The following is a 12643-nucleotide window of genomic DNA, read 5'->3' on the forward strand; positions in this document are numbered from 1 at the left end:
TTGCACATTGGGGCAAGAAATTTTCAGATTGGGACTCATTGGAAGAGGGAATCTCTGAAAAATCAGAACATTCCAAGAATATTCCTCAAGGGTGATGCCAGAGGTTATGCATTTGTGAAGTAATGCTTCGAGTACTTGAATGCATTGACACTGTTGCAAATTGGTGCTGATTTGCTTTATGCTTGGATTGTGCACATTTATGGTAGTCAAAGTTTGACTTTTGACCTCAGAAATTGGGGCTTTTGGTGCACAAGTGCTCAGCAACTTTTGTTACACTGGAATAGTGTCTTGGATGCCAATTTGGATGCTTTTGTGTTGACAAAACAGTAATATTGTTTGCTGCAGTTATTATGACCTTTTACTGTCCTTTGGGACAGTTTCTCTGAGTTTTTTGGATGCCTCTACCCCAGTCACAAGTTGGGACAGAAATTTGAGTGAAGTGCACTCAGTTTTGCAGGCATATTTCACTCAGTTTTGGAGTTATATTGGTGCAGGAAATTAATTACAGTTTTGGTACTGTTTATGCATTCAAAGTTGGAATATATATTGGCTGCAAGTTCTCTCCAGTAGAGGACAGATTTTATAAGCTCTTTTAATTTCCTTTGCTGATTTTTTATTTGCTGAGATACGGCTTCTAGATTATGAAGGTTGCTCGGAAGCAATAGGTTGAGTAGTGGATATTTGCTTAGATTATGAAGGTTGCTGGGAAAAGTTGGTATGCAAGCTGAAAAAGAGCTTATATGGGTTGAAGCAGGCTCCAAGGGAGTGGTGCTTCAAATTCCATACTTTCATGCAATCTCAGGGGTTTACGAGAAGTGATGTTGATCACTGTCTCTATACCAAGAAAGCAAAGGATGGTAGCCTTATTTTGCTCATCATTTATGTTGATGACATGCTTATTGCGGGCAAATCTCGGTATGAGATTGATGCATTGAAGATAGGACTGCGTAAGACCTTTGATATGAAGGATCTTGGTGACGCAAATCACATCTTAGGGATGCGTATTATACGAGACAGAAATAAGAAATTGCTCTATTTGTCTCAGAAGGAATACATTGGCAAGGTTTTGCAGTGTTTCAATATGGAGGGAGGCAAGATTCTTAGTACTCCATTGCCTCCATATGTGAAACTCAGTGAGAAAGACAGCCCACAGTCAGATGATGAAAGGGCTGAAATGGCCAAGATTCCTTATGCATCCGTGGTTGGCAGTCTCATGTTTGCAATGGTGGCTACACGTCCAGATATTGCCTTTGCAGTGGGAGTTGTCAGTAGATACATGGCAACACCTGGCAAGAAGCATTGGGAAACCGTGAAAGGAAATGCTTCTGAATGGAAATGCTTTACACTAGGGGCTCACCCCTGTACTGTTCCTCTCTGCAAATCCTGACTATCTTACGGGCATCTGTTCCACAGTGCACCACTAGAATGCAACTGGCAAGGCAATCTTAGACGTCCACTTTCGACCTAGCCCAATTGAAAGGCATCCAAGCATCCAAACCACTAGCAAACTCTGCTCAAAACAGTCTCAAGGCTTTCACATGCATCACACTAGCCCTCTGGCCTTTCCATAGGCACAACCTTTACTTATGAGTGCTTGCTTATGCCTGTGGGGACCAAGAAGGACTCCAAACACAAGAAATACACTACAAATAACTTCAAAATAAGAAAAAACAATCAAAAGGAAGACAATGACCAAATACCTGCTGTCCGTGGCAGAGGAGCAAGCTTAGTCCTCGCGCCTATCCCCTGGCTAGGCTCCAAGCAAGGTCCAGGAGTCTTCCAGCTTCCGTGAGAAGAGCGAAAGAATAGAGAGAAGGCAGAAGGAAGGTAAGAAAAGAGCTAGAGAGGCTATGGTCCACAAACCTGCCCCTAAGTGTCTGCCTCGAGATCTGTTCCCGAAAGTCTACCTCTAGAAGCGTGCGAGCTCCAAATGCGTGCCAAAAACCCCTCGAGGTGTGTGCATGCCTCGAAACACGAGCCCAAAAACCATACAACAGGGGTACAAGGATCGTACAGGAATAAATGCTCCTCGGGAGTCACGCCAACAGTCCATTCAGCAAATCAAGAGTCCATACAGCTGTACGGACTGTCCATATAGTTTGTACGGCAGCCGTACATAAGTGAAAAGGGCCTCGAAAAATGTGCCTATAATCCCTACACTGTAAGGATTTCCTCGACCTACGTGCATGATCAAAACTGGGAGCTATATTAGAAAGAAGCATGTGCAGGAGTAGCAAATGCTGGCAAGGAGAACAAGAACATGCAACGAAATCAGCTTCAAGAGCTTCTACAGACTGAGGATGCTCCAGGAGGGTGAGGGAGAGAGATGGTAGGTTGGGGGAAGCACATGCATTTGCATGCAAGCCACTTGGCCCCTCATTAAAGTCCTAACCACCATACCAAGGACACCGTTGGTTGTCCTTGGGCCCAACTTTGTAACCCTTCTTAAATGCCTATTCCTTGGACCTAGTGGGTGCACTTAGAAATTGTCCCTAGGGACTTCTAGGAAGTCTGCACTTCCTCTAACCAGTCCCTCATAGCCAAACTATTACTAGACTTAACGACGGTTAAGCTGTTGAGTTACATTAAACTTTACATCACTTATCACGTCCCCGTGACAATTGTGCATCCTAAGACTAAAGTTATGAAAAATATCTGCCAGCAATTCTCCAACTACTTCACTCAAATATTTGTAATTATATCACCACACCAAAACTTGGAGGTGCCGTGTATTTTCTGACCTTCATAGATGACTTTGAGTAGAAAGATCTGGGTATACTTCCTAAGAAGAAATTTGAGGTATTTGACAAATTTGAAGAATGGCTGTCAATGGTGGAAAATGAAAATGAAAAGAAATTAAAAACAAAGGGGATAGATAGAAGAGAAGAATTCTTATCAACTCAATTCTATCAATTTTGTAGCTCAAGAGAGTTCTAGAGTCACACCTTTTCATTTCTCATCTAGGCATGTAGGGTCTATTCTTCTTCATTTTCTTCTTATTCTCCCTGCTCCTGAAGCATATTATGCAATTGTTCTACATTTTGATCTTTCATGGTACTCGATCTACCGGGTATGCCATTCATTGGCGGATATTATTCATAACCTCAGTCCTAGGATGACCAATAAAGGGTTCTCATTGTATAGCCATTTACTCCTATAAAGGCAATTGTAGTCACACCTTTTTCATTTCTCATCTAGGCATATAGGGCCTCTTCTTCTTCTTCTCCCTACACAACAACTACAAAATATACTGACGAAATAGAATGAGGGGCGATGGATTATCTTCTTGATCATCTTAGTGTTTAATTGAATAGACAAGAATGCCATTTGCCCTGAATGTAGGTTCTTTGGGAATGGCTGCCCTACTTGCTTGCCCATCCTGCAAGAAGAACAAATACGTGGTGATGAGTGGATTTGGGTAGACCATACACGAATCCATTCTTTTACATGCAGCAAAGCATATCCATATGAACATATACCCATTCACACCATAGCTTATTCGAGCCAATATTAGTCTGAGATGTCAAAGGTGTTCATTCTATAGAGACAGTTGGCAGACAAATAAATGGCCGAAATATCCATAAAGGGAATAAACCTCGATAGTCGCAAAACTAGATTGTTACATGCTATCTTAAAGCATGGCACAATTACTTCTTAAACTCAACAAAATTATCGAATACAGAGTACAGTCTTCCTAAGCAAAACACATTGTAAATTTAAATTATTCAAACCTTTTCTTAGAATTCATGTCACGAGGGCGTGATTTCTGGCGCATGCATGTTGGCTTGCATGTAGACAGGACACTAGGAAAACAAGGAGGGAGGTCAAGGGTTGCTTGATGTGCTAGAACCCCTAGCTTTTGTGCCTTGGGGGTAATTTTGAGAGGCTTGGGCACAAGAGGGGTCAAAGAACCTTAAAATCCAAAGTTGGTCATTGGTTGGGTCTTAAAAAGGTCCCACTAGGGGGCAAGGGGCAATTGAAGGCGGGAATGCCACGTGGCATTCCCATGCCCAGATGCATTTGGCAAGGTTGCCTTGGCAATCACCTAGAAGAAACAATCACATAAGGCAAGAGGTGCCGACGGGAGATGGGTGATTATACACGAGATGATTCATGGGGTAAAAGCTCAAGCGCTCGTAGTACGGCCACAATACGGGATTCAAAGGCTGAGCTAATGGTGTTTGGCGCTGTACGGGCAGAGCCGTACTGACTGTACGACAGTCTGTACATTGAAATTAATTGCGGTCATATGGAAGGGGTTGGCTAAGATCGTACAGGCTATACGGAGGGACTGCTTGCCAGCTATATAGCCATGGTACGGTGTGTACGGCCATTTACCAGATTGTGTTCAAGCTGTGATGGGTTTGACGTATGGATGAGGAAAGGGCTGCATATTCACGTAGGTTGATCACAAAAGCTTGCTCATGTGGGTACGTTGGGAGCTGGCCTAGTCACTAGCCTAGTCACAAGTAGTTGACTATGAGTTTCTGTGAAGAGCAAGTGGGCATGCTAGGTACCTTGGCTTGTTTGTGGGCTGTAGTTGATATGGGCATCCTTTGTATCTATGCCTTGAGTTGATAAGAGGTTCTGAGGGTACTTGAAGCAGCTGTGGGGGATTGTGTAACGAAGTATTGGTTGCTGGGAATAGTCCTATGCTGAGTAAAGTGTTTTGGAGAAGCCTAGTTGGCAAGGAGGTCTACATTGGATGCTTACAGTTCAGATTCTCACTTCCGAGGTTGTGGGCTGATCAGATATGCGCTCACCTATTGCTTAGGTATTTCAGTGAGTCTGTTGACACCCGTGGCAGTGAGGGGAGTTGAGTGATCCCGTATGGGCTGCTAGTAACAACTCAAAGTAACAACTCAAAGTCTCATGCAGGTGTATGGACAGAGATGGATGCCTACGGTCATTGGGGTGTGAGAGCAGAACCCAACAGGGTTATTGCTTGGGTTACTAATGCCTACTAAGAGGAGGAAGATGCATTGAATGCAAGTATGATTGAATTCATTGCGTATCATATTGCAGGCTTTGGCAGGTAACATGTTCCGTATGGAAATATGTATTTGGTTTCTCTAGGAGATATGTCACATGTAGGCAGTGGTTGCTAGGAAGATGACTCATCGTCAGTACACGGGAATCCAAGCGTGAGATGGAAAGTATCCCTGGAACCCCAAGAGGGATAGTAAAGATGTGATTGCCATAGTCTTTGCGGTGTTGTGATGCTAGTTCTCTTATGGGAAACAAGTTGATGTATCAAGATATGTGTGACCCATAGTGTGAGAGGCTATTGGGCACGGCAGTCCTAGACAATTGAGAAAGCTTATGTATGCTTTCCTTCTCTGCATTGAGAAGATGGATGGATGGCTCTTTGGGCACTGTTGACAACTATGGGGAACTGTGTGGCCAAGTGTGGTTAATAGTGACAGTTCCGGGCTGTGTGAAAGCTTCCTGGATTAGAGATTGAGATCTACTGCCCGGAGTGGTGAGAGTAGTGAACAGTAAAGGCTATGCAGGGTATGTGGATGCCCAATGGGATGTGGAATGCCCAAGATGTAAGAAGGAATGTATCCTTTATGTATATACCTTTGTAAGACTAGAATAAGTTCAATCATACAAATTTAAAGTTCTTGTTGTTCTAAAGATCAAAAATCTACAGAGAAAATAAAAGAGAAAATAAAAGAGAATATGAAAGAGAAGAAAAAAGAGCTAAACAAAAACTTTTAGGAAAAACAAAAGGAAGACATACTTAGAAAGCAAAGCAACACTTATGTCGTCATCAGTGCCCAAGCATAAGCAGCTATACTGGGTTTCTAAAGACCCGCGGAGTCTCTTTATGTATCCTTTATGTAGCCTGGAATTTTGTCTCTCTCACTTATTTAAAGAAATACCGAATGGGGTGCCAAGGTTTGGGGCCAATTTGTTTCTTTGTCTTGGTGCAGGGGCACTCTAGCTCCTAGTCTGCTGGTAATACTTTTACTGAATTGTTGATGTAACAGTGTTGACTGGTTACTTATTAGTTTTACTGCCCTTTGATTTTATCGGTTTCAAGTCACTTCCAAAATTAACATGGAAAGGATTGTTTTAGAAACAGATGCATAAGATCCAAAATACCAATAAGCATTGGAAGCAAAATAGTTATACTTTATGTGGACAAATTTGATAAATATACCTTTGCTTTGGTGGCAAAATAGTTATACTTTGTGGACAAATTTGATAAAAACACCTTTTTCCCTCCACAGTGGCAAAATACCCATCCAATTGCAAAAATGGTAGTCATATAAGAAAATAAAATGTCAATAGTACTATCTGTAATCTGGTATCCGTATAAAACTGTACAATTACCATACAAGGTAAATTAAGAAGTTCCGTCTACGATCCTCTGAGTAAACTTAAAATTTGATTAGGGCTTGCCTACTCTCATCTGAGGGTTGTGTAGGCAAGATTCAACATCCTATAATATACCTAGATGAATCCAGGAACATTCCCAAACTCATCCTCTAAAAACACAACATAGTGCAGTTTCAATCTCATGATAGTCACTCACAAGGTTAAAAACCATAAACTCCATCATGCATAGCAGGGACTAGCTACTATGACATCCCCACTGATGTCATCAGTGCCCAACAGTGGGTGTAGACCATAGTATAAAAATATGCTCTCACACATACAAATCCACACACCCACACATACTTGAGCATCCATTTATACAAAGTCTTCGTACTGAGTTTCTGTTGGCACTCCGGAGGTGAAGGGCAGACTCAGCCATGACGAAGGCTAGCACTAAAGGAGAAGGCTAATCAAAAGGTAGTCCAAAATCTCTTCATTCAAGCTACAACTGCTTGTGAAGTCTAAACGTTTTCCTATTGAATATCCTGATTCTGATTCATCACAGAATCTCATCAGTTTCTGATTCATCACAGAATCTCATCAGGATTGTGCCCTTTCAATGTCATGCCATAGTTCACCAACTGTACTACTGCTAGCTCAACCCCTATGGGATGTTTTGTGGGATTGTCTCCTAGTTTTGAGGACTCTGTCTTAAAGTTGAATCCCTGGGCCAGACATCACTTTATTTGGTTGGGGGTGTTTCTGTATGTGCGCCACGCACATGTGCATGTGTGTATAAAAGAGAGACAAGCAGAAAGACACAAAGACAAACACACACACCACACAATATCCAATGTTACAAATTAAGATTGATAGGAAATCTCGTCATTACCCACGCATAAGATCCTCTAGGACAGAACCTGAATCCAGGAGTTAGATCGAGATTCGGTTCACATCAATCCGTAGCTCTCAATCTCACGTTCAAACAGCGCAATCGCTTCATCAATCCAAGTTTGGATCCAGGAGATATTTTCATGGCCCCATTTGGTCCCTGGCTAGGTTCTCACATGCCACGTGTCAGCCCCACAGGCTGCCACAACAGCAACAGTTCGGTTGGCTGGTCGGCCAGCCTGCCTGAGCCCTCTATGGGCCTATAAAAGGGCAAGGGGGGAGCCTATTGGCTCATTCAGTCCTACCCACCCTTGGAACAGCATCAGCACTCAGCAGATCAGCCCATGGCAGCACAGCGACCTGCAGCCCTGAAGTTCCCTTGGCCATCATGCAATGCTCTACACGAGTATGTGCAGCAACATTGTTCTTTTCAGCAATATGTAATAAAGTAGTAGTTTAGGCATTCTCCCTGTGCACGGTAGTGTGAGTTCTTTATTTTTTCAACATCCGCAAAGATATACGTGCTAGTGTGTGATATGTAAGTATGAGTCACAGTGCTTGTTATATGGGTATCATAGCTAAGGTTGTGGCGACATACCACAGTTTGGTTGGCTGGTCGGCCAGCCTGCCTGAGCCCTCTATGAGCCTATAAAAGGGCAAGGGGGGAGCCTATTGGCTCGTTCAGTCCTACCCACACTTGGAATAGCATCAGCACTCAGCAGATCAGCCCATAGCAGCACAGCGACCTGCAGCCCTGAAGTTCCCTTGGCCATCTTGCAATGCTCTACACGAGTATGTGCAGCAACATTGTTCTTTTCAGCAATATGTAATAACGTAGTAGTTTAGGCATTCTCCCTGTGCACGGTAGTGTGAGTTCTTTATTTTTTCAACATCCGCAAAGATATATGTGCTAGTGTGTGATATGTAAGTATGAGTCACAGTGCTTGTTATATTGGCATCATAGCTAAGGTTGTGGCGACATACCATAGTTTCCTTTCTGCTGGAATTGTGTGGTGAAGCAAGCAGAGGTGAATTGGGTTTGAACAGCTGGCAGGTTGGTCCATTTCCTTCATGGCTCAGCCCCACATCCAGTGGTACGTTCATGGCTATCAATCAAATTCATATGATCAAGTATTCACATTGGCTCAGAATTTTGAGCTGATGGCTAAGGGCCTGCACAACAGGACCGTTCCGCCAAGCAAGATTCATCATCTCCGGACCAGGGAGGTGGTGGTGGCAGCATGACAACAACAAGGGAGGTAATGGTTCAAGCCCGGGCAATTATGACACTAGCTACTCTCGCCCGGACCATGTTGGTAGTATTGAGGAATTGGAAGATTCTAAGCAGAAGAGGGAGTCAAAGATAGTGGAGTTTTTTATGTATTTTGCCCAAATCAGTAATAAGAAGTTTTCGAACTTAAGGGCATTGTCTCACCACAGGTAGTTAAGGGAGCTAGGCTGTCACATAGTCCGACCTGTGCATTAGAACTTGGTGGAGCTTTCATAGAGAAGATAGTGGATCCTTCACAAGAGATTCTGGTTGGTCACTCTCAGTTTGCAAGCCCAAGAAGAATATGACAACAATGTTTTATAGATCATGCTTCCAGGTGGACAGTCCAGGACTATCCACGTTCCACATAACCCTCTCATTTCAGTCATTTAACTCAAAAGGGAGATCTATTAAGGCTCACAGGAGTATTTCATTTATGCCAATCAAAAAGCCAATCCAGCTCCACTCAATCCACAAAATGTAACCTTATTGAAAGAATTTGATAGTATTTTTCTAATCTTGGGCTTACCTCTGATTTTGCCACCCAGCAGACCAGAAAACAATGCAATAGAGATTTTTCCAAGACCAAGCCACAAAGGAAGAATCCATGCTGCATACCTCAAGAGCCTTTTGAGCAGATGTCCATGGGCTTTGTGGTGAAGCTCCCCAAAAGCAAGCATCAGCAAAATGATACATGCTGGACCATAGTAGATTGGTTCAATAAATTCTGCATGTTGATTCCATGCAAGGAAAAAATGTCAGATCAGACGCAGCCCGCTTATTCATTAAGCATTGGTATCCTATTTATAGGTTGCCTCGCAGCATTGTATCTGACAAGGATTCAAAGTTACTAGTTAGTTCTAGCGGGCATTGTCCGAGAACTTTGGTAAGCAGCTGCAGTTATGCAGCTCCTTTCACCTGGAGTCAGATGGACAGACAGAAGTCTACAATCAGCTAGCATTGATATTCTCATGTGTTATCAGCAGCATCAATAGGACGTTTGTCATCCCTCAGTCCAAGCCATCTTCAATGATTCCTTTTCATCTACAGCTAGAATACTCCACGAAGTTCAAGCATCACGCTGCTTCTCAAGCAGTTGGGATGTATAAGTCTTTCTTCGACAACTATCCTGACTTGCTCACCTCTTTACAAGGAGGCTTTGCATCTTCCCTACTTCAGACTTCAGTAGAAGGTGATGTCACATGCATCCATGCTACATATGCTTGTGGACATGCTATCTCCTCTCTATACATTGGTAATTAGCCATGCATCTACCATGATAGTATCATATGGCCCAGCATTGTGGGCCTTATTGTTGGGACTAAAGAGGCCAGTAGACTAGAGCAGCATGATAGGAAGCATCTGGAGCACTTATGGGACTCTAGGATAGACCCACGATTCGGGAGTCGGATTGAGATCCCACGTGCATCAATGCGTATTTCTCAGTTTCCTGATCACAACAGTGCAGCCCATCGATCAGAGTTCCGAGCCAAGCCATTTTTGCAAGCCCATTTGAACCCCAACTTGGGCTTCCCAGGTGCCCCGTTGCAGCCCCACAAGTGTCACAACAGCAGCAGGTCACCAGCCTACTGGAGCCCACTATGGGCCTATAGAAGGGCAGGGGGCGACACAGTGTCAGTACTTAGAAGAACAGGCCATAGCAGCACAGCAGCCTGCAGCCCTGGTCATTCCTACAGCCCTGGATTTCCCTTGGCCATTTGGCAGTGCTCTGCAGGTGTATGTACAGCAGCATTGTACTTTTCAGCATATGTAATATGTTCTCCCTGTACAACGTGGTGTCAGTTCTTCATCTTTTCAGTTTACGATCTCTCTCTCTCTCTCTCTCTCTCTCTCTCTCTCTCTCTCTCTCTCTCTCTCTCTACACACACACACACATGCGTGTGTCCAAGAACATGCCAAATCTCATCCTTTCAAAACAAAACAAACTGTACAGTTTTAACCTCATGAAAGCCACCTGCACGGTTAACAACTGTGAACTCCATCGCATCTAGCAGGGACTAGCTACTATAACATCCCCAACGAAGTCATCAGCCCCGAAAGGTGGGCTCTTGCACACGTACACATATCCACATACACACACTCACATGAGCACCAATTTATACGAAGGACTTTGTACTGAGTTTCTGTCAGAGGCTCCGGCAGCCATGACAAAGGCTAACCATTTCTTGAAATACCTTGACCTTCTAGAGGGAAAGAAGAAAACAATGCAAATCCAAGTTGACCTTTGGTGAAGAGAAAGAGTTTGTGAGAGTTGCACCTTGCAGATGTCTGCAAAGTGGGGTAGGTGGAATACCAAACTAGAGAAGGCTGACTAACATAAGGAAAAAACAGGGCCTGCGGTTAAAAAGCATGTAGCACACGAGCATAGCTTGCTATCAAACGGTTATGATATGAGGCGTAAGGATTTGGCTCAGCTGGACAACCACACATCTGAGAAGTGGTGTTAACCTTGGTGTATGGGATGCCATAGCGTCCAGATGTATGAAATTCTAATTCAGTACAAATTTATTGTCAGGCATCATCTCTTAATTGATTGTAAATTGAATCTATTACACAAAACCTGAAGAGAAACGTACAACCACGTCGACTGAGCAGTTGTAAAACAGATCTATTATAAGAACTAAATTCATTCAGCGGCCAGCCACCAAAACCTCGGTGTGAAATGACTACAGGTGGTCGTTTTTTGGATAAAGCAGGGCACTAGCATGCCATTTTAAATGCGTTGGCTAGCAATTAAAGGGTATGAAGAGAGTGTAGCAGCCATTTGAAAGAAAGAGTAGTAACGCCCATAGACCAAAGAGAAGCCGAGGGACACACCTGGTGGTGCCAGAGATCCTGTTACTCCTAATTAATCGACAGACAACCCGGATAGTCCTGCGGGACTCGCTCCCCAACCCAGCTGGGCATACCGGGGGTATGCTCTCCAACTCGTCCCGCTGGTTAAGGAAGCTGGTTCTGGATCCTGAAACAACAACAGAAGAGTGGTTATACTCGCAAGCAAGCTTACTCACTGCAATTAGGGACGGGGTTCCGTAAGCCACAAGGCGCAATTTTTCCAATCCTGCGGAGAGCATTGTGCGGAGGGGAAGGCTAATGCGCAGCAGGGAAAAGGGGCAGGGTGGAAAAGGAAGGATTTGGTGAAGAAGGATAGAGCAATGCAAAGATTGCGATGTGAGGAGGAGGAGGAGGAGGGAGGAGGAGGAGGGATTTGGAGCAAACCTGAGAGGAGGGGAGGCGAGGCTGCCATGGCCGGGACGAAGGAGAAGGGATGGAGGTGGAGAGAGACCATGTGAAATGGGTTTGCAAGCGCCATAGATATCTACCTATCTATCATCTTCTGTGAAGATGGTCATCCGCGATGGACGTTGACGGCCGTTAAAATGAACGTTCCCCTCTTCCACGTTATCTCCACTCCTTTGTCCCCTTAAGGCCGTTCTACTTCTATGCGCACCTCACAGAATATCCTCTTCCAAAATATCACTCCTCCTTTACTTGCCCCTTCTTTTCCTTTCTTTCTTTCTTTCTTATGCCAAGCCCTTTTCTATTGGCGCTCTCTTTATCCCCATTCCACTTGTCCCTCCTCCCCCCTCCCCACCTCATCCCTAACAGAATGAGGATGTGTCACCCTTCGCCTCTCTTCCCGGCCTTAATAGACACATGTGCACACAACCTCACGTCTCAATGCTCTCCTCTCTCACGCACCTCAACCCTTCAGATAACAGCACAAACTATGGACTACTTAAGTGCACTTCACCTTCCAATGATTTGAATCGTGAACTACTTCAATGCAAATATAATTACACGAGTTATGGGCCAACATATATGTCAAGCCTTCTTGTAATCGAGCTATTTTCTAGCTCTTAAGCCTGGGCTACACATCTAAATTGTAAGATGAGTGACATGCAACATGTACTAGCATGCAGCTTCAGTTTGCCTCGATGTCACATAGAACTTCACAAACTATGTAGCACCGTTATTACCATTTTGGTTGATGACAAATAACCTAGGGAGAGAGCTCTTTTCATCTTCCTAACTTTTCCCCTTCTCTTTTTGTTACTAGATTGTGACCATCCTAATCAACCCTAGGGAAAGAGCTCTTTCCACCTTCCTAATAGAAATCCTTCCAATCTAACG

General features: G+C 43.9%; 1 protein-coding gene across 5 annotated transcripts in view; it reads right to left on the reverse strand.

The window, feature by feature from the left end:
- LOC147894173 (uncharacterized protein At3g49140-like) overlaps nucleotides 1–11929 on the reverse strand; it is a 49231-nt gene extending 37302 nt beyond the window's left edge. For all 5 annotated transcript variants that reach the window (XR_015542099.1, XR_015542098.1, XR_015542097.1 and 2 more), the window contains exons 1-2: nucleotides 11729–11929; nucleotides 11327–11471 (exon numbers count right to left, since the gene is read on the reverse strand). Coding sequence is in view for 2 of the 5 variants with exons in the window: in XM_087384717.1 (XP_087240843.1) it covers nucleotides 11327–11471; nucleotides 11729–11822 (239 nt within the window). In the remaining 3 variants the exon portion in view is untranslated. The remainder of the gene's footprint in view (nucleotides 1–11326; nucleotides 11472–11728) is intronic.
- Between the last annotated feature and the right edge of the window lie 714 nt (nucleotides 11930–12643).

This window comes from Dipteris shenzhenensis, chromosome 14 (genome assembly GCF_047967505.1).
Source record: "Dipteris shenzhenensis isolate YYH24624 ecotype China chromosome 14, Dip_SZ_1.0, whole genome shotgun sequence".
NCBI classification, from domain to species: domain Eukaryota; kingdom Viridiplantae; phylum Streptophyta; class Polypodiopsida; order Gleicheniales; family Dipteridaceae; genus Dipteris; species Dipteris shenzhenensis.